This window comes from Vigna unguiculata, chromosome 2 (genome assembly GCF_037176805.1).
Source record: "Vigna unguiculata cultivar grain cowpea cultivar isolate G323 ecotype 2 chromosome 2, ASM3717680v1, whole genome shotgun sequence".
In the NCBI taxonomy this organism is placed as follows: Eukaryota; Viridiplantae; Streptophyta; class Magnoliopsida; order Fabales; family Fabaceae; genus Vigna; species Vigna unguiculata.
The window spans coordinates 32,931,573-32,954,154 of NC_140793.1; the positions used below are offsets into that span (position 1 = coordinate 32,931,573).

Here is a 22,582-nt window from a genome sequence, read left to right on the forward strand (position 1 = left end):
GCTGTCGATGATAAATTGTTTAAAGTTTGAAATTTATAGAGTGTTGCTTATTTAAGAAGAGTGGTATGAGTTTTGTTACTTTTTGCAATGTAAATGTGATAGTTTCGATTTGTGAATATAATTTTTATCTTTTCTAAATAGGTGATAAGTGATAAATTGATATTAGAAATATGACGATAAAGAGTAAAAGAATTTATTTTTTTTTTAAGAAAAAAGTTTATGATAAAGATGAGAAATAATGCATCTATGTTCATTAAACTTGAGAAATTGAATGAGAACCAAGAATTCAAGACAAATAAAAAATAAATCTCTAAAACTCATATAGTTACATATAATGAATTTAAAAATTCATTAGAATGTGATCCGGAAGAAACGTTCTCACATTTGAGAATACCCACAAAATCAAATTAATGGTATTCGTGGTTTGAATTCTACTATCATGTGTGTTTGTTTTAAGTAGGGAAAATGATTTTTTTTTTTAACTAAAACAATCTAATTTGACATCGTTTCATTTTTTGTTCAATTTCTGCCAATATATATATATATATAAAAGAAGAATATCTTATGATGGAATATATTATGCATATTTGAGAAGTTATAAATAAGCTTAATTATGTTTTAAATCCATTATAAATTTGAGAATTTTTAATTAAATTTTGGATAATTTTTTGATGGTATATTGAGTATTCAATAAACTAATATTTTCAATTAAGTGTTGTTAACTTTTTTTCTGTTAGCAGTATGATGTGATTTTGAAAGGACTAACATATGGTTATTATTTTGTCATATTACTTCGCTAAGTCATGGTCACATATCATTTTACTATTTTGTTGTTTTAAAAATTTATAATTATATAATTATATAATTTTAATATTTAATTATTTTAATTTAAATTTATATAATTATACAATTATGATTTTATAAAATATAAAATTAGGATATATTTTTAATTTTTATTCAATTCATAAAATCATATATACGAGTTTGAATTAAAATAATAAATTATTAAATTATAAAACTATAAAATTTAAAAATTTAAAAATTATAAATTACAAATTATAAAATTTTTAAATAATTAATTAATAAAATGATATGGGTGACAATTTAATTTAATAAGATGACATGATAAAATAAAACATAAAGATTATTGAATACTTAATAGAACAAAGATTTATCAGGTCTCAACTGAAATTTCTCAAATATGTAAATGACTTAAAACATAATTAAATCTTATAAATATTATTGAGATTAATTTAATAAATTTATTTTGCATACATACTTTTACGAGAAATAAAACCAAGTTTTATTGGAGTATTGATTAAAAATTATTTTAACTTGCTTATTGTTATGTCAAAATTTTATTATGCTCAAACATTGTTTTAATATTAGGTTTTAATAATATTATTTAATATCTAATGTATTATTCTTTATTTAAGATTAGAGATAATAAACTGGGATTTAGTGTGTGTATAAGCACTAAAAAGTCAATTAATGAACGTTGTAAGTCACACTCATTTCTTTGGTAATATTTTTTTTTCTTACATTTTATAGAGTATTAAAAAGGTTTAAAATGTGGTAGCATTCAAAATTTTATGTTTTTTCGTTGGATGAAGTTTTAATTTCATTTAACAAAACTTATGTTTTCCAACGGTAATCCAAACATACACGTAGCTAAATTTATCAAAATTCGACAAGTTAATTTGTCAATCTTCTTTAGGAAAAACAAAAAATTAATTATTATGTAGTAATTTTCGTATTCACATTTGTTTTTAATTTTATCATTTAAATATAACATTTTAAAACTAAAATAATTATTAAAAATATTTATATTTAATTCATATATTTTGTTTATCTTCTTTTTTTGTCTATAATTTCTTATTTCTACTTTACCATTTACATTATAATTATTTATATCTTATTTTTTGAAAGACTAACAATTATTTTTACATGTTTTCTATAAAACTATTTTAATAATTTTTTGTTTAATTCATTGTCAATTGTTTTATCTACTTTACTCTATTTATCCTGCATTATTTTTAATAAATATAAATTTATTTTGTGTATTAATTTAATAATATTACAATATCATCACCTACTAATATAATATCATATATATTTAAAAAATGACTTTAACATATGTTTACCTTAATAATTATAATAACAATAATAATTTGTATTTTAATTTTATTACTAAAACAACAACAATAATTTTTATTATTTTTCATTGCTCCATCCCTCTTTCTCTCTTACCTTGTTTTCTCTTTCTTTCTGATTTCAGTCCAAAATTTCCCTTTTCACCTTGCTATTTCCTCTTTCACTTTTAAGCCTTCTGTTTTGTTTAAGTAAAAGACTGAAAGAGAGTGTAAAAAAAATAGATTTCTTCAAACCCTTTTGCAAAGCGAGAGAACAGTGATTAAGCAAACATACCACGAACCTCATCCAAATATTGGGCCTTGGATTTTCTACAATGGCCAATATCCTATTAGTTTTCAAGGGTCATTTCTTCCTGCATCTCCATAATTTTAACTTACACCCTAAATTTTACTATGCATTATGAAATACACAAAGTTATATATTTTAGACTGTAAAATTTTAAATATATTTTTGATATTTGAAATATAATTTTTATACTTTAGATCGTATACTCCAAATACGAAAATTATATTACTAATTATATATTTTATAATATAAAAATGAAAATTTCATTTTGAATTGTATGTTTCAAAATATAAAATTTATATTTCAAATTACATAATACAAAACACAATATTTACGAAAATACAAGTTAAAATTAGAAAGGTGCAAGAAGAAATTGTCCTTTTCAAAGGTCCTTTTCCTCTCCATAATTTTCACAAGGTGAGAAAGGGCAAACACATCTTCAATAACTTATTACCGATTGAGTAATTTAAGAGATATTATTGATGTGTGTCCGTAAAGCATTAATATATTCGTAATACGGATTGATCAACTTGAAATTATTGTTTAAATTGAGCAATTTGAAACTCTTTTCATTACTAACAGAATTAAATTATTTTAATTTTATAATAAAGATAAAACATGAACTGCTCCATGTATATAACATATGAATTTCGATTCTAGCATATTACTACAATAAAAATCGATTTTAGTTGGAATTATATTTCGCATTGCCGTAGGTTTTAACATGTTAAATGTGTTATTCGCGGTTTTGAATAATCACTATAATTTATCTCCAGTTTCATAACTCCTACTAAAATTAACTTTTTTGTTGTTGTATATGGTCAGTCTATCAACAAGATAAATATAAATCATATAATTAATTTATCATATTTTATTTGAGAGCCTGCAGAATGAGGAAAGTTTCAAAGGGTCCAGAGCAAACAAAAGTAGCAAATGGTTTTTGATTTGAGTTGAATTTATGGACGTTTGACTTCTTAACTTGAAATTTCATAAATATATATTTTTTAACTCCGTCAATTGATATTAAGAATACATATGATATTATTTTAAAAAATATTTTTTAGACACCATGTAAGAATTATTATGTTAACCATTAGAATGATAATTAATGTTGTGATATTTAATTCTTTAGGTTATACTTTGTTGATAATTTGACTTGGACACCTAAACTTTATTTTTGTTGTTGTCAATTTATGTATTTTTTTTGCTTTGATAGTTAATGAGAATGTGAATGTGTTTGATTGGATTAAGGATTATAAAGTCTCATATTTTTTTGTTTAAAATGATTAAAGTGGATGTTATTAATATGGTTATCTAGATGATTTGGAGTATGAGAAACCTATTAGATTTTATGTTTTAATTGTTTTTATTTTTGTTATTTTTCAAATTAAAGAGTTAGTATGTATAAACAAGAATCAACATAATAAACATATCAGTTATTGTGTCTCTAAATTTTTAGTACTAACATTTTTCAGTATTCAAACAAGAGATGATATTATTGTTTATAAATATCATATAACAAGTCACGTATATTAATTGATTTAAGGTGAATGTTAATAGTACTGCTAGGATTTGTTCTCGTTTGATTCCATGAATTCGTATTTGTAAAGGAACTCAAGGTGGAAAATGTTGGTTTATTTATGTTGAGTTTTAGAGATTTATTTACGTTTTCGAGTACGTTTGAAATGAAGATACCAGAGACTTTGATCGGAAAGTAATTATACTTTAATATAGTTTGTCATATAATTTTCTTGATTAACACATGTTTTCTTGAAGTCTCAGAAGATAACATTGATTTAATTACTATTGAAAAGGATAAAATATAGAACGTGAAAATTAGCCTCTAATCATATATATTAAATCAATTTTATATGTGAAATTGTTCATCTTAAACACAAAATTTACATGACATGTTATAAAACAGTATACGACTCTAAAATTTAGATATTATAACCCAATTCAGCTTACACAACTAACTAAAACTAAAGTAACAATTGCCACCAACTTAAATTATTATGACTAACTCGTACCCTTTTAAGTAGAAAACTGTTCTTTTAAAGAGAGCAGTGGCTGAAAAACTAGCCTTAAACACTATCTTACAAAACCCCATACAACTCTTAAGTTTTAGATTTTCTTAACACCACTAATACTTTTTTTCACTACCACATTGTTAAGAGCTGAAAATTGCTTTTTTAAAGAAAGCAGAGTCTGGAAAATAAGTCCTCTTTGACCGTGATTCCTTTCATCTTTACATTTAATCTTGCAGTGTCAGCAACTGAGGCAATAGTCGTAGCAAGTCAGAAGTAGTTGCACAGTTGAATACTTCAAGAAAGAAGTACACGTTTTTTCTTTTTCTTTTCTTCGGATTCTCACTTTCACTCAAACATGTCATCACTAGCGCTTCTTTTTACTCTCATGTCGTTGTTGTATAACCAATTACAAAAGACGATGAAGTTTTTGAAGGAGATGAAACATTGCAGCAGGTACTAAGTCCCCTTCAAAGGTTGCTACTTTTTTCAGAAGTTGCCAATATCCCAAAGGGGTTACTTAGAAACCAAAGCTTAAATCACCAAGGAAAAGCGACTTCCAGCTTGTAATTAGATATTGGGTCGCTACACCTTCTCTCTCACCTTAAATCCAACCACCCCAGCATCCTTATTCCTCATCCTTATTTGCTTCACCACAAAAACATCATTCACAACTTAAACAACACATATATTTGGAATTAACTGTTCCAGAACACCAACTGCATAAATCAAGCAAAACCAAATTCAACACAACAAAAACAACTACTACTCTCATTAACATTGTTTTCAATTGTAAACACAACCTGAAAGCAAGGATATATATGGTCATTGTAGGGTCACTCTCAGTAATCTTTTCCCTTCTCATTGCTTACACTCTTTCTTCTTCTGATTTAAACCAAACCTTCTCCCCCAATTCTCCCCCAGAGCTCAGAATCTGCAGCTCTACATTTTTCATTCAACATGAAGAACACTAACGGCAACACAAAATTCATTCTTCTCCACCCATATATCCAGAAACAAGGAAGCTCCAACCGTCTATGGCTTCTTGTTGGGAATTTTTAGGGCTTTTGAAAATATGAGAGATATGAGATATATGAGAGATATATGTGATATGTTATACGGAGGAACATGTTTTTGTATTTTATTGATATACTCTATATATAGAGCAAAATATAACAAATATCAAGTATAAAATATTTATAATATCTCACTCCTAATCTAAAATAATAACAAATTTCTAAAACTGACACATATCTCTAAAACTGAAATATTTTCTAAAAACTAATTTAAATAAAAAAAGATATTAAGTAATATTCTCAACATTCCTCCTTGCTTAATATCTGTTTATTTTATATCTTCAGATTTGATTCTCCATCTTTTGATGCTTGATTTTCTCCTCTTTTTGTGTTTGCAATATTTGTTTTTCTCCTTCTTCCATGGCATCACATCTTTCTTCAATTTGGCATCATCCTTCATATTTCTTCTTATATCAGCATCATCTTCTTTTTCTTTGTTCGGTGTGGATTTCATTGGAGTGGCATTGGACCTTTTGTGAATATTAAAATGTGAACCTCCATCTACTTTCTTCACTTGGACATCTACTTTCTTCCAAAGATATTTATCTTCTAATTTTGATCCTTCTTTCATGTTCACTTTCTTTGTATCAAATTCCTCCTTCATAAAATCCAGCGCAAATCTTTTGTCTTTCATGTGGACTTTAAATACCTCTATGTTGTTTGCATTTTTGATCACACATACTTTATTTTCAAAGGAGACCTTATAACCTTTCTCTAACAATTGAGCAACACTTAACAAATTCTGGGTAATCTCAGGAACATATAAGACATCAAAAATTAATTTGATACCTGAATGAGTTTTAATTGAAACTGTTCCTGTACCTTTCACAGCAAGTTGTTCTCCATTCCCAATTCTTACCTTGGAAATATTTGATTTATTCAGCTCCTTGAAAATTTCTCTATCATGAGTCATATGGTTTGTGCAACCACTATCTATAATCCAATCTTTTGAAGATTGGTTGGTTGTGACACATGATGTTGTAAAAAGTAGATCTTCCTCTGATTTATCCTCATCTGATTTATTCTCCACAATTTGAACATCTTCTTCAGAATCTTTAGATTTGCATACCTTTTCCACATGTCCCAATTGACCGCATTTGTGACATTTGACATCTGGCCTCCACCAACACCAATTGGGTTGATGACCTTTTCTCTTGCAATGGGGACAAGATGGAAAAACCTGTGTGTTGTTGTATTTGCTCCTTATATTTTTCTTGACTATGAGAGCATTATCTTCCGTGTAATTTAAATTACCTTCAACCGCCTCATGATCTTCTCTCATCAATCTTCGTTGTTCTTGTGCTTGCAAGGCATGTATCACCTCTGTAAAGGTGATTGTAGACAAATCTTTTGTATTTTCTAAGGAAGCAATAGATGCCTCATATCTTTCCAGCACCGACACCAGAATTTTCTCAACGAGTCTGGAATCTGAAAACTCCTTTCCCAACAATTTTATCTTGTTGGCAATACCCAACAATTTGTTTGAGTATTCTTTAATCGTCTCTGACTCTTTCATTCTTTGCATCTCAAACTCCCTTATCAAGTTCAAAACTTTCATGCCTCGAATCTTCTCGTTCCCTTCATATTCTGCTTTCAAGTATTCCCAAATTTCTTTGGGAGACTTTAGAGTCATGATCCTGGTCATAATCATTTGTGAAACACCTGCGAACAAGCATGATTTTGCCTTTGCCTTTCTCGTTTTCTTTTCTTTATGCGCTTTCATTTGAGCCATGGTGGGATTTTCAGATAAGGGAACATCATCTTCCTCCACAACTTCCCATAGATCTAGCCCTTCTAGATATGTTTGCATCCTTACCGCCCATAGATCATAGCTTTCACCATCAAAGAGTGGAATAGCGACGTGTGACATATTTCCTTCCATTCTATTGGCAGTAAGAACAATGGCTCTTGATACCAGTTGTTGGGAATTTTTAGGGCTTTTGAAAATATGAGAGATATGAGATATATGAGACCTCCTCCACTATGCCTCAAAATCCAATGACACCTACCGCATGTCCCACTCAGATCTCAAAACCATCTCCGACGTGCTTCGAAAGTGTCCGTCACCGTGCAACTTCCTCGTCTTCGGCCTCACCCCAGAGACCCTCCTCTGGAAAGCCCTCAACCACAACGGAAGAACGGTTTTCATCGATGAAAACCGGTACTACGCCGCGTATTTCGAAGAAAAGCACCCCGAAATCGATGCCTACGACGTGCAGTATACGACCAGAAGAAGCGAGATGAAGGAGCTGATTGCCTCGGCTAAAGAACAGTCGGGAAACGAGTGCAGGCCGGTGCAGAATCTTCTGTTTTCTGAGTGCAAGTTAGGACTGAACGATCTTCCGAACCACGTTTATGAAGTGGATTGGGATGTGATATTGGTGGACGGGCCGAGAGGTGACTGGCCCGACGCCCCCGGCAGAATGTCGCCGATCTTCACCGCCGGCGTGCTTGCCCGGAGCAAGAAGAGTGGGAACCCGAAGACGCATGTGTTTGTGCATGACTTCTCGGGGAAAGTGGAAAGGGTTTGCGGGAACGAGTTTCTGTGCAAGGAAAATTTGGTGGAGACAACGCACTCTTTGGGACACTATATTCTGGAAAAAATGGAGGAGAGTAGCGTGAAGTATTGTAAGAATCATAACCATTCATCAGGGTCTGCTTCTTCTTCGTCTTAGTTGGTGTAATCTTCTTCAACGTTACAATAAGCTTTATGCAGCAGAAGTATATCATATCAGAGTCAGGCATGTGGATATTTATGATCGTTTTTAGTTCCATTGTTTACTTCTTCGCTGGAGCTTGTAAAAGATAATTCTTTCTTTCTTTCTTTTTCTTGTAACTGCTTCAAACAATTCCTGCTTCTAAGTGTCAGTGAGGATATGTTGATATTACTGTGTAGATTGTAAAAGGATAATTCATAATTCAAGGAATACAGATATCTCAACACTGCTTCAATCTCACAGGACGAATTGAAGGTAAAAAATGAAGATTAATCTGGATCATTTTGGATAACGTCACGTAATTCCTCTGTTGGTTCAGTTCATGGATTTAGCCTCGTTTATGTCATTATATCAGTAGCAGTAACATTTTCAATTATGTATACATACATAGCATTAGCAGATATTCATGATTTGTTGTTAGAAATATAAGAGTAAGACTAAATACGATGAGAAAGTAGAGCCCTTTATAAAGATATAAATCTATAAACTCATCATTTTACAATTTTAAATCTAGAGTGATGTTAAAGTGTCATTGGTATTTATTCTCCTAATAATTTGTTCTCTAAGTCATATCTCCTCTGTAAACCTAACGGGTGGTTAATTGTTCTGATCAATTTTTGGGATGAAAATGTTGCAAGTTCAGTTTTTTTGATTAATCTGGATGGCAATTGTATATAATAGAATTTTTAGCATATAGACATAAACACATATCATTAGCATATATTTTAATTTTTACTCCTTTTTACCTATAACTTTTTTATTTGAAATAATTTATAGTTTATTTGTATATGGTTGTATATCTCGCGGATTTTTTTATTTCTTTTGCTGATGTGTTTTGTTATTTTAAAGATTTTTCAATTTACCCTTTTAACATTATTTGTATCATGTTAGGGGGCAAATTAACTAAAGCAAGAAAAGTAACAGTAAGTAGATAATCTTTAGATGTATATGTTATCTCATTTTATTTTATTTTATTAATAAATTTTCAATATAATAACAAATGATGGATAAATTTAAGAAAATTAGCATAATTAAAATGTCACTAAAATGTCAAAGTTCGATAATAATACCTAATGCCTAATAGAACTTTATTAGAAATATATTATCTCATGAATAATAGTAGGTTGACACACTTAAACTCATTTGACATGTTTTTTATAATGGAAAAATAAATTATAATTTATGTAACCTCATAATTTTGTAACTTGCAGAATTTTGTACTTTCTACTATTTTTTTTTTCTTTTACATAATTCATTTAACTTTTTTAACTGTGTTGTATCATATTGGCGAATGAATAAAGGAAAATTGTAACAGCTAGGAAATCTTTGAAGACACATTATCTTTTCTACTTTATTTTACCTGTAAATTTGTTACTTGAAGTAATTTAAAATGTATTTACTCTTAATTTTGTATCTTGCAGAGTCTCTATTTTTTTTCCTGATAATTTTGTCATATTGGAGATTTTTTTTTCTCTAAATTTTGTAGTGATCTTTCATATGATATTTAGATTAACTAATTCAAGAAATTGGTATGTGCGCTTGTAAAAGACGAATTTTATTAATTTTCTAAATCTTTTATATAATGATGCAATTGTTGGAATAAATAACTAATCTCCACATTCCCAAGTTTAATAATATTTAAGCCTGATAGTATTTATAACCAATGTAATGTAATTTTTTTTTAAATTATCATTTTTTAAATATTTAACGCAATTGCGTTAAAAAAATAAATTAAAATCACTTATAAACTGATTCTAATTAATCCATGCGTTACATAGTTAGAATCACATAATTCACATACATAGTAAAAACAATAACTAAAAAAAATGACCTTGTACTCTGACCAGATTGAAACGTAGTAGTTGTTGAACCACCTAATTTTTTATGTTAATTATTAATAATTAAGAAATGATGACATGTCAAAATAAGAAAAAAAGGAAATCAAACCTCTTCTTGAAAATTATACTAGCATCTTCTTCTTGAAAACAATTTTGTGAAAAAACTTAACTAAAAATGTTTCCGTTAAAATAGTGAAACGAAATCGACGAATAAGAAAAACGAGGCTTGCACCGGATCTGTACGCTCAAGAAAGCAAAACGTTAAGGCAAAGGCAATGGAAAAGCAAACAACTACGCAAATTTAAAACGAGGTAGGACCCTTCAGTGTTTCAACTTATCAACCGAATCAATTCCACACCCACCCATTTTGACTTTGCCACAGCTTTTCCACTCAGAATATCAATTAAATCATCCACCTTAATTCCATAAAACTCGCTTTACCAAACACACAAGTAGAAGCCAGAACAAATATCTGCTAATTTCTTAATGCGAAACATGAATTTAATGTTTTAAACATTAAACTAAACAGACATTAAAGACGTTAAACGAATGTACTAACGTTCCAACAAGACTTTTTATGCCAGAAGAAGCCAAAGGGTTGAAACTAAAATTGCATTAAAATTCTCTTTCTTCGCCCTTTACCCATCATCACTCACCTCACCTTCTTCCCAGTTCCATTCACTATAATTTTCCCTTCTAACTGGCAATTGCCAAGTGCCAACCACTCTCTTCTTTTAGTCAACCTTCTTTGACTCCGTCTTTTTCATCCATTAATGCTGAGAGAGACCATGAGCATCCAAGACCAGAACCACATGTAAAGCAATCAACCAGAAAGGAAAAGGAAAAGGAACAATACCAACCCCACTTCCTCCTTTCTTCTTCTTTTTTCTCTCTCTTTAGATTTGAATCAGATTAAATTAAACCCGTCACCAAATACTCCATCTTCACCCTTTTTCAAAAGAAAAATATCGATGGGTGGATTCAGTGTCGGTCGGTCCAAGTTTTGAAGAGATCAGAAAAGGAAAAGGAACACAATTGTATCGAACATGTGAACACATGGAAGGAACACCTACCCATCAATTAATTAATCTCCTTCGAGAGTAAAATTTTCAAGTGTACAAGCCATGAATGGCATGATCAGAATATAGAATATACTCTGTGATGGGAAATCGGTGATTAATTAATCAGCTAAGAAGATTCTAGGATAAGATTAGTGGTAGCTTCGACTGCAGAGAGTGTGTGATTGTGTTCACCTTCATAGGTCACTACCAACATAGAAGGGTCATCCAGAGCCCTCTCTACATGCTTCCGCGCTGGACACCCTCTAACACTGCTGCACTTGTAATAGCCCCTGCAATCAATAATTCAACACAAAAATAAACCTCACTTCACCTATTCAAAATTAACTCCACAACAGAACATGGGAAATGACAGAAACCAAGCGATGATGATAAGATCTTTCTAAATTTAGTCACACGGGAAAGAGAAAAAAAGGGGAAACAAATGAACTTAACAAAACAAGGGTACGTTTTGAAATTTGAAATCGAAGGGTGAAAGAGCAAATTAAACGATGGAATGTTGTTCTATGCACCTTGGATGAGGAGATCCTTTAATGGGTTTCTGTCCGTATTTCCTCCAAGAATAATCATCTGGCGGAATATCAGCCATCTTCAAACTTATTGCGGGTACCCTCACCACCCTCTTCAACCTCATTTTTCTGCTGCATATCACCAATCCAAAATATAATGCATCAGAACCAGACATCACAGAAACAGTTTCCTTTTCCAAACAATTTTTAAAAAGAGAGAAGGATTGACATATAGCTACCTCTTCTTTGAGCAATGGCATCGGCTAGAGGAACTGCCGCACTTGGCAGAACCCAAATTATCAGAGCTGCACTTCCTCTTCAAGGAAGAGGTAGAAATAGGAGGCTTTCCCGCGGAGGAGACCTGAGAGAGATTCGTGATCTGAAAAGGCGTAGCGGCCGCAGGCGACGAGGAAGAGGGCTGTTTAGTGTCGGTGTCGCCGGTGAGGGAGGAGACGAAGGAATTAGAATAAGAGAAGTTGATGGTCTTGGAAGAGTCCTTTGTCTCAATCGGTCCATTTTTGGGGATGAAAGGGTGTTCGGTGGGGGGCGGGATCTGCTGCAGCGGCGTTGCACGGTAGAATCTGGGTTCGGAAGGAGGTGGAGGAGGAGGAGGAGGAGGAGGCACAGGGGCTCTTCTGAAACGCGCGTGACCGGTTCTTGTTCGGCCGAGAAGCGAAATGACCTTCTTGAACTTGGAAACCGCCACGTCAGCGACAGCTCCGTAATCGGATTCAATTTCCATGGAAGACTTTGAATTGGTCGCGTGCGATTGTTGTTGAAGTTGTTGGAGCTGAGCGTGTGACAGCAACCTGATGAGCTTCTCCACGCTCTCTAGCCCTGACGCGGCTTCACGAACCGCATCCTCTTCCGCGAAAGTGTCGTTCCTATAACCCATCATCAGCTCCACAGGCATAGTTGCATCAAAGAGAGAGAGAAAGGGTTCGGAAGGAGATGGTGAAGACCAAACCAAGATAAAAGAGGGTCATAGGGTACCCTGGTCAAGTCATGCCAAAACAAAATTTAAATATTAAATAAAAAATTAAAAAAATTAAAAAAAACGATAGTGGCTTGTTTGGTCCACTAGGTCACTGTACTGTCACGCTAGCTAGCTAACCCTACTCGTCTCGTCCCTGTTTCCGTCAAAATTTGGGTGACATTGCTTGCATCTGTTTAATGTACTAAAATATGTATGGATATGTATGTAAGATCCAAACGCTGAAACAAACAGGGTATTTTGGTCTCTGCGGACTCAGAAAAAGAAAAGAAAACACTTTTTTTTTTATAAATTTTATTTTTTCAATGAGAAAAAGCATCTGAAGGAAGTGTGAGTAGTGGGGAGATATTGACTTTTTATGGCCCCTGGGTCCCACCAGAGGGTTATTATTGATCCCAGCGACATTGGGGCTTTAAAATCAGGTCAAAGGCATTGTTTTAGCCGTCTGATCTTTGAGAAAAGTTTGAGGATCCGTTGGTTGCCAGCTTAGGTTGTAGTTGACTTGGATAGACGACCTTCCTTGCCGTGGATTCTTAATGCTTGTTTTTGTCGTCTTTGTTTTTATATTTTTTTCTCTCATCTTGTCCTTTCTCTCCGCCTCTCTCACTCTCATTCCTCTCTGTCTTCTACGTTTTACAACATGTATTTTTCTTCTAACGGTATTCGATAATTTTTGGTTAATTATGATTTTAGTTTCTGAATTTTGGTTAAAAATTGAAAATCGTTTTTAGTCGAAATTTTAATAAATTTTAGTTTTTAAATTTTAAAAATAAATGAATATAGTCTTTTGAACCTAATTATGTTGACTTTTTTCAATATATAGAATGTGTTTCATGTTAATATTAAAATTGTTTACACTGTTTGACACATTCTCGGCTCAATATTTATTGAGAAATACTTTCGAAACCTAAAAAAAGTTAAAAAAATTGGGTTAAAAAAATTATATTCATTCATTCTTAAAGTTTAGGGACCAAAATTTATCAAAATTTTGACCAAGAATAAATTTCAATTTTAAGTCAAAGTTCAGAGACTAAAAACATACTTAACCCGCCAATTTTTAACAGTTTTTTTTCTCGTAGATTTTCAAGATTTTTTATATACACTACAATTATTCTATAATAAAATCATGGATTAAATATATATATTTATCTTTCAATTTTTTAGTAAAAATTGGAATTAGTTTCTCTTAAAAATCTTGAACTAATATAGTCTTTTATCTTTATAGATACGTGAATTTAGTCTTTTAAATCAATTATTTTTAAGTTTATTTGACGTTTCAAGCATATTTTTTAACTAACATTGAAGTGGACATATATAAAATAGTATAAAAAATAAACTAAAATACTATAATAAAATGTTTTTGAAACATCAAATAAACCTTTTAAAAAATTTGATTTAAAAAATTAAATCTATACATTTATAAAGATAATGGATTAAATTAATTAAAATTTTTTAAAATAAACTAATTCTAATTTTAATTAAAAATTGAAGACTAAAACATATTTAATCCTAAAATTATTTATATCTAACATAATTATTTAAGTTTTTATTTTCAATTTGTACGTAAATAAACTTATTTAATTTTTCTATTCCTGTAGCTATTTGTAACAAACTTGTGGAAACAAATCTTATTTCTAAATAACAGTCATTACTAGTATAATAATACGATGAAAAATAAGTCATTTAGTTAAGGAATAAATAAATCATTGAATTGAATACTAACATCCAGTAGGCGTGACATTAAAAAATATATGTGATATTATATTAATAAGTGATGATAATATAATATTATTAAATCAATATATAAAATAAAATAAAATATATTAAAAAATATAAAAAAATAACTATTGATAAATAAATAAAAATAAAAAAGTTTGTAAAAATAATAATTAATTTTCAAAAAATTAATAAATAATTATATTTTAAAAATAAAATTAATATTTTAAAATATAAATATATAAAAAAAATTCTCTTTTTATATATTGTTATTGATACCAGACATTATTTTTCTCTCGAACAATACCCAAGGTAATAATAACTGTATAAATACATTTTGACACATTTTATTAACATTGGTACACTAATTTAAAGTATTTTTCAGAAACTGAAAAGCTATTTAACATGTTGTCTAATATTGGAATGGTTATTTGTATAATTATTTTACTCGCAATATTATTTAGAAGAATAACAATTATCGGTGCTATCTAAGATCTTTGAAATTTTTAGTTGATTCTCAAAAAATTATTTCGACCACAAAGTAAATTCATCACAAAACGAGTTAAGATTTGTTTTTTGTTTTTAATTCTACAATGTTGTTGTAAGCCCCTTTTTCAGTGTATAAGAGTTTTGGGCCTGGCCCTTCGTAGGCCCAAGGGCAGCCCTTCTGAAGGACTCCCTACCCTACCAGTCCCCTTACAGTTTCACCTCACTTCTGTTTTCAGAAAAACAGCCTTTCCCTCAACCTCTCTACGAAAGCAGAAGTCCTCTGCTAGGGCACGACCTTCATCCACCTTCGAGCTAACGAAACTCATCTAGTGCCTTCCGGTAAGTCGAACTCTGACCTTGTCCTTCTCCTTCTCCAGTTCAAAGGCTAGTAGTCTTGTTTTGGGTTCTCCCTAGCACCCCTTTCTCAACTCTGTGTGGATCTGTTTTCAGCTCCGTACCCTGCCCCTGTACTCCACTACCTTTCTTGGGCTGCTACTCTTTTCTGCTAGCGTTTAACAAGGTAAGGGGAGCTAGGTTTTCAAGTTTAAAGTTATTGTGGCATGCTTATATTCTGTTCTATGTTGTGGGTGCTTGAATGATGTTGAAATCGTGAAATAAATGGTTGGCTATATTCTGTATGTTGCTCTGTGTCGTTTTTCTACCTTGCATGTGTGTTTGGGAGTGGATCTGGGCGGTTTCCGCCATTGCATGTGGGTGGACAGTGGTGACCTCTGCTATTTTCGCCCAAGCGAGCTCGTCTCGCCTAGGCGAGAGTACCAGAGAGCTCACTGCCACGAGAACTCGCTTAGGCGGCCCTTTCCCGTTTTGAGCGACGCATAGTCTCGCTCGGGCGAGAAGGCCTCGCCTGAGCGAGATATCGTGAGGCCCCCATGTCGCGCGTCTCGCCTAAGCGAGAATCCGCTGTGTTCTGTGAGGACAGCATCTCGCCTGAGCGAGATTTCGTGGAGACCCCTTTAGCTTATCTCACTTGGGCGAGAATCCGCTGCACCAGGAAGGTCAGCGTCTCGCTTGAGCGAGTGTGCGAGTGGGTGCTATGTTTTCTTGGCTGTTAAATGATTTATTGCATGCATTGTTTTGATTGTTCCTCTTAAATCTGATATGAGTGAATATACTTGGGTGTTTAGATTTTATGAACGAAATTTGCATGCTTGGTATGGGATTTATCATGGGTTGTGGTTTCGCGATGCTTTAACATGAAAATTGGATGAATGACCAAAAAGAGGTGGGAATTGTATGAGAAACATGATTGTGATGATGAGGTAGGCGTAATTCCATGAGTCCCATGGGGAGACTTTATGGTGGCGTGTAGTGTATATATTAAGATAAGGATTCAAGTAAGGATCGCATCCCGAAACTCTAAAGGGTCAGTGAGTCTCAAGTAGAGCAAACTGACCCAAGTGGTGAGAGTAGCGGGAGGCCCTAGTCTTTGGCAGGATAATGGCCTTAGACACTTAAAGGCTAACCTTGTGAGTGGTAGGGTGAAACCCATTGGCAATGGCTCTGCAGAGCAGTAGAGGCCACCACAAGTGCAAGCATCCAGTGAATCCGATCTTAATATATGTATCCGGATAATCGAGTCATAGTGTTTGCTTGCTTGTCATAACATGAATTATGTGCCTCTGTGTTGTATGTCTGGGAATGTTTACGCACTTATTCCTTTATACCATGATAAGTCTTATATTACACTAGCTTACCCTTGCATGTTTGTGTTTGTTTTCCGTTATGTTTTCTCTCTTGCGATGATCACCTTCTGGTGGGAGCAGATGAGAGGGAGATTAGAGATGGATCCGGGAGACACAGCGGTGCAGCTTAGTTTCATGGCCATGAGGCCTTTTGTATTAGTTGCCTTGAGGGCAACCCTTTTGCAAGACCGTTGAACTTTTAAATTTCCTTTTGCTTAGGACTATGTGGTATGCCTAAGTTTCTTTTAAGTGACTCCGGATGACTGTAATAATTACCCTTCTTACGTTTCATGTTTATTCGATTGGCTCTCGTTATCAAAATTTTATGACGCTTTATTTGGTAGATTAATCTATTAAAAATGGGACGTCACATTGTTATTTTCGTATTTGTGTTTGAATGATGTTAATTTAATGTACTTTTAAAAAAAAAAATTGAATACATTTTTAACAGCTTAAATTTGAATAAAATTGTTTAACATTTATTCTGCAATCAATGTACTGATTACCAGTTAACGAACACATAAATTTAATAAATATATTGATCTGAGTGAACAGTTACGTACTCCATTATCACCAAAATAGAAGAACAGTCAAAAGTATCCATCGTACTTTCTGTCATTTAGTTACTACCTGTATAAATCAATGATCTTACAAGTACTATTAATGTTAGGTTTGAACATTGAGTTTATAATATATAGAGAGTGAGAGAGTAAATAAGTTTGTTATTTAAAAATTGATCTAATCTAAAATTGTTATTTTTTGGAGTTAATATTGAATATCAACCTTTTTAGCAAATATGGAAATTTTGTTATAGCATGTGATATCAATTTTTATCTTGGTTTAATTATATTCTGAGTCTTTAATAAATTTAAATTTTTTTAATTTTATTTCTAATATTTTTTGTGATTTATTAAAATTTTAATATTTAAAAATTTTCAATTGAGTAATAATTATTAAATACTTTTGTTAATATTATTATGTGTCAGTTATCTCACACTTTTATCTTTTTTGAATGTTACAACTATCACATTTTCATAAAATTGACGAAATCTTTTCCAAATATCGATTGTATTTAGCGAAATTTGTTTTTAACTTTAACTAAAATTATAAATTTCAAAACAAAAAATAAATAAATCACTAAAATTTTAAATATATAACTATAAAATTTTAAATTTTAAAATTTTAAAATTATAAAATTTACAATTTCATAATTCTGTATTTTTATAATTTTATAATTTTATAATTTTATATTTATATAATTTTATATTTTATAATTATGAAATTATATATTTTTTGTAATTTTTTGATTTGTTAACTTTTGTAATTTTATAATTTTGTATTTTTGCCTTTTCTTATTTTTAATTGTATAATTATAATTAAAAAAATTTAAATCATTAAATGCAATCCATATGTTTGAGAAAGATTTTATCATCACGGTCTATTGTAACTGAATGTCATGTAACACGAGGATAGTGCAAGATAATTATCAGATCATAAAATTAACAAAACATCAATTAACTATAGATCATAATAATTTAATAGAGACTTAATTGGACGTTTCTAAATTTATAAAGACTGGCAACATAACTAAGATTTTATTTTTCATCAATGTATTATAATATAAATGACAAATAATTTTATTATTACGATAAATTTAAATAAGAGGTTTATGATTCTCCCATACACACAAAAATAAGTATAACATGTAATTTATATTTTTTTCTCATATAACATTATACTTTACGTTTTTTTCATGAATGTATATAGAAATACAGAGTTTGTTATATTTTGAAGGACGTCAAATTACTGATAACTATTAAGGTCAAAAAAATATCTTACAAATACTGATATTTTTACAAATATATATATATATATATATATATATATATATATATATATATATATATATATATATATATATAACATTGGTACGAAATAACATGTAGTTATCAAAAGAATGGTGCAACCAATCACATATATAATATCATAATAATTTCAAATTTATGAAAATAATTCTAACATAATTTGGTTCAAACATTTTTATACATTTTACACAATCTATTAATATTATTATTAGTAGTACGAAAATTTACGATTTACTTTAAGTATTGATGGATTTAGATGAAAATTTGATAAAAAAAAAGTATTTTATAGGATAATTAAGAGAAAGAAATAAAATTAAAAAATCTATTATAATTTTTAGTGTATAGTCGATCGGTGATTGGCCTGTAACATTAATAGGAACTGATAGAGGGAATTACTTTTAAGAAAGCTTTTAGAAATATAATTAACTCGTTAATTAGAGTATACCTTTAATCAATTATAAGAAATCGCATGTTCACCAACACCTTTCTCAGTTTCTTAGTCACTGATAATTTGTTTGAGAATTACAATTACAGTCACACTATGATCGTCCGAACAAATTCTCGACATAAAATATGTTAATATTCTAAAAAAAAAAAACAAATTAACAGGTGTGAACACACTCTTAAATTCTATTCCCATAATGGATAAATTTGCTGTTATTACTTTTTATTTATATTGTATCTAGCGATAAAAAAAATATTATTTCAAGTGACATATTTTATGTAAATATATCATATATAAAGTATTTTTATGTAAAAGATATCAAAATAAAATCATTGTTTACTTGAAGAAAATTTGGATATTCAGTACATTGCTTAGTTTTAAAACTTCCAATTCAGAGTAGATAACAAATTAAATTTAAATATTGCAAATATTTAAATATATAAAATATTTGTCAACAATTAAAAATAGTTGTGTGTGGATAAAAAATAATGTAATTCCACTTAAAAAGTTGAAATAGATAATATAATTTAGTCGATTATTAATTTGCTTATCATATGTAACATTATAGCTTAGAAAAATTGAGAAGAAAAAACATGAATGAAGCACACGAGGTAGTTGACTTGAGTGGTACGTGAATCGTGTATCGTAGTCACTCTGCGCTTACAGCAGATTGAATCATTGTATATCTATCCGTGATTAAAGGTTGTCGTTATTATTGTTTAAAAAATAACAAATCCAAAGAAAATTATGATTTCGAAATTAGAGGGTCACACAAAAAACACCACATGTGTGCCTCTGTGAAACAAGAGTCTGCCAAAGTCAACAGACGAAAATTTTGACATTTTCACATCACTGACCAAAGGAATATGACAATCACGTGCCATTTTCATCATAGCTTTTTCTCATTAAATCATAAAATATTTTTTTAAAAATTTATAATCCAACTTCCAAACTCATGACCATAGATTTAGACCTCCGTGGCTTCATTCAAACTTCCAAAATTGAGGACAAAAAACTATAAAATTAATATTTAAATATATAAAATATACATTTTTTTTTCACAATTATGAGGATGCAAACGTTGGATAGCTGCATGAACGAAGAGACAATATTCAATGCGATAGTTGATTGACCCACTTTTGTATGAATAATGAGACGAGAAAACACGTTTGAAAGAGAAAACTGATAACTATGAAGAATTATTAAATTATATGAAAAATCTTTAAATGAATATGACACTGTAGCAAGATGAACCAGCCACGTACCCTTCCTATTTATTAATGCTACCTATTTCTATAAAACTCACCTGATATTATAACCACATTTTTTTATTTATTTCATTTCCTAATATTTAATTTAGTAAGACAGTTCTAATTTATTAAATTTTAATATTTCTTAAATAAGAAGTTTCAATTATAATCAAATATAAAGAAAATGAAATATTAAGTAATGGTTAATAATTCCAAAACATCAATAAACAACATTAAGATCTTACCTTCACTAAACAATAATATATTTAATATCGGCTAATGTTTCTAAACCTAAATGGGTAGTTCAAATTATAAATATACTAATGAAGCAAATATATCTCCGTTTACTGAATTATACAATCTATTAAATAATTAACTAATATAAAACAATATATTTTAAATCAGTATCAATGAATCGTATTAAATCATATACAGGGAGATAAAAGTACAATAAATAATTAAATCATAATAATTTATATAAGATTTTTTTTTTTGGTAAAATCACGTTGGAATAAATATACAAAAAAATTAACTCTAAAAGGCAAGTTCAAAACCATATTCCAGAACCATGTTTATGTGAAAAAGATGCAAACTTGGGTTTAAAAAAACAAATAAGAAAAACAAAAAACACATTCTATTTGTACTTAAACTTATGCGCGTGTTCTGATTTGGGTCCAACCATCGAAAGGATATGTACGTCACTCAATTAGCCCACAAGGATGTGTATCTATTATAACTGGGCTTACTTATCAAACAGAGTTTTAATTGTAGTCAAAGTCAAAATGTTAATTTAGTCATTTTGAAAATTTTGGGTACAGGAAGAAGCCCCTTATTCTTAAAAGTTGAAAACTCAATAATATTTAAGGTTTACCCATAAATTGTTATAGAACTTTTAATAATGTAAATTATAGCTTTTGAGAAACTATTTGAAAATTATTTTAATTTTAATGTTCAACAAGCTAGGGTTTTTATGACTACAAAAATATATTTTTATTAATAAAATAAAAAAATTACTCCTTTAAAATTTTGAATATAAATAAATAAAATTTTAATAAATAAATTTACAAATATTAGTGGCCCATGTCCTTTGAGTGAGGAAAACTATAGAAGTTTTTTTTTTTTGTCGGGCCAAACTGGAAGAGAGGCCCATCGTAAAGGATTCTATTTCCATCTATTTTTCTTTTCTTATTTACTCCATTTTTTTATTCTCTTTTACAAAGAGTGCGCTTTTCAAAAATTAGTTTTTAGAATGTAAATAGATTTGCATTAAGCAGATTTAAACAAGGATGGTAATGCGGGCCGACGGGCCCATTTAAGTCTGGTCCGCATAAAGTTCGCACATCGTGGGTTGGTCCATTTTGCACATTTTTTGGTCGCAGATTTCTAGGCTGATCTGTTTTTTTTTTTTATAATAGAACTTTTAATGTTTAAAAATTATGAAACTTTAAGAAATTTATAAAATTAAGTAAAGATTTTGGGAGTTGAATGATAAATTGATAATTCAACATTTTCATCATATTCATACTATGACCTACACAATGTATTCTTTAAATTTTAGCACATTAAAAAAATATATAATACTTGTCTTTTCCAGTTATACAAGAATTTGAAATATTGATACAAGAGTGCATACAATAAGTAACTAATATACACAAGTACAAATTTTGTTTTATGCAGACTTGCGGAACAACTCACGCGGACCTGCGGGTTCACTATCCTGACTCGTACCATATTTTTTTCATGAACCTGTGGACCAGCCCGACAAACCAGGTCATATCGTCATTCCTAATTTAAATATACATTCAAAAGTTTGAGTACCGTTAAATATAATAACTGTAAATATACTGATTTTTAGTATCGATTCTCAATTTAAACTTATATCTTGTTAATATTATATTTATCTGATGATGTGTAGTGTTTCTTTGATAAATATTTTCAGAAAAATCATCACTGATATTAGAATATCACCATTAAAATATTCATGTGTCGCGGACGAATCTCCTTAAAAGACCATTAATTCTACATCACAAATTGTTCTGCCAAATTTATATATTGAACAAAGTTAATCTCTCTTATCATATATGCTACCACATAAAAAAATCAAGTCTCACATAGAGTATTTTTCATGTAAGACCATTAAAAAAAGTCCACAACAAACAAATAAATAGAGTCGTCCTTTTTTGTAATAAATAGTACGTTATGCGTTATTAATAGACAATAATAAAAGATAGGGTACCATTCAGAAAAAAAAAAAAACTGAAAATATCGTGTATATTACCTCAACAATTTACATTTCGTAAGCAAACGTTTGTTTTGGATAAAATCACGTTAAAATAAAATAAAAATACAAAAACCTTTTTTCGAAAGATAAGTTCAAAAACCAGATTCTTACACGGTGTTTTTGTCTGATTTGGACTAATTTTCAATTGGTTGTC

General features: G+C 30.1%; 1 protein-coding gene, 1 long non-coding RNA gene and 1 pseudogene across 4 annotated transcripts; 2 read left to right on the forward strand and 1 right to left on the reverse strand.

Moving 5' to 3' along the window:
* Nucleotides 1-5,411: 5,411 nt before the first annotated feature.
* LOC114173065 (protein IRREGULAR XYLEM 15 pseudogene) lies at nt 5,412-8,499 on the forward strand (annotated as a pseudogene). The gene is made up of 3 exons (XR_014993077.1): nt 5,412-5,513; nt 6,853-6,961; nt 7,514-8,499. The product of XR_014993077.1 is annotated as a protein IRREGULAR XYLEM 15 pseudogene (transcript).
* Nucleotides 8,500-11,154: 2,655 nt separating this feature from the next.
* Nucleotides 11,155-12,689, reverse strand: WRKY15 (WRKY DNA-binding protein 15). Of its 2 annotated transcripts, none has more exons than XM_028058586.2 (3): nt 11,925-12,689; nt 11,689-11,814; nt 11,155-11,448 (listed from the first exon to the last, which is right to left on the reverse strand). In XM_028058586.2, exons 1-3 carry the CDS (start codon nt 12,596-12,598, stop codon nt 11,286-11,288), a joined length of 963 nt encoding a protein of 320 aa, XP_027914387.1. In that variant the 5' UTR covers nt 12,599-12,689; the 3' UTR covers nt 11,155-11,285. The 2 variants fall into 2 exon arrangements, with proteins under 2 accessions (XP_027914387.1, XP_027914386.1); XM_028058585.2 differs by having other exon boundaries at nt 11,689-11,817; nt 11,925-12,685.
* Nucleotides 12,690-15,074: 2,385 nt separating this feature from the next.
* On the forward strand, nt 15,075-16,908 carry LOC114166781 (uncharacterized). Its single transcript, XR_003600020.2, has 3 exons — nt 15,075-15,223; nt 15,335-15,404; nt 16,669-16,908. It is a non-coding gene; the product is annotated as an uncharacterized LOC114166781 (long non-coding RNA).
* The last annotated feature ends 5,674 nt before the right edge of the window (nt 16,909-22,582 follow it).

Excerpts from the sequence above, each read along its gene's own strand:
- WRKY15 (XM_028058585.2), bottom strand. The coding sequence starts at position 12,598 with ATGCCTGTGGAGCTGATGATGGGTTATAGGAACGACACTTTCGCGGAA. Across the intron at positions 11,818-11,924 it reads TGCCATTGCTCAAAGAAGAG|CAGAAAAATGAGGTTGAAGA; the intron begins GTAGCTATATGT and ends GGTGATATGCAG. Across the intron at positions 11,449-11,688 it reads AAAGGATCTCCTCATCCAAG|GGGCTATTACAAGTGCAGCA; the intron begins GTGCATAGAACA and ends TATTGATTGCAG.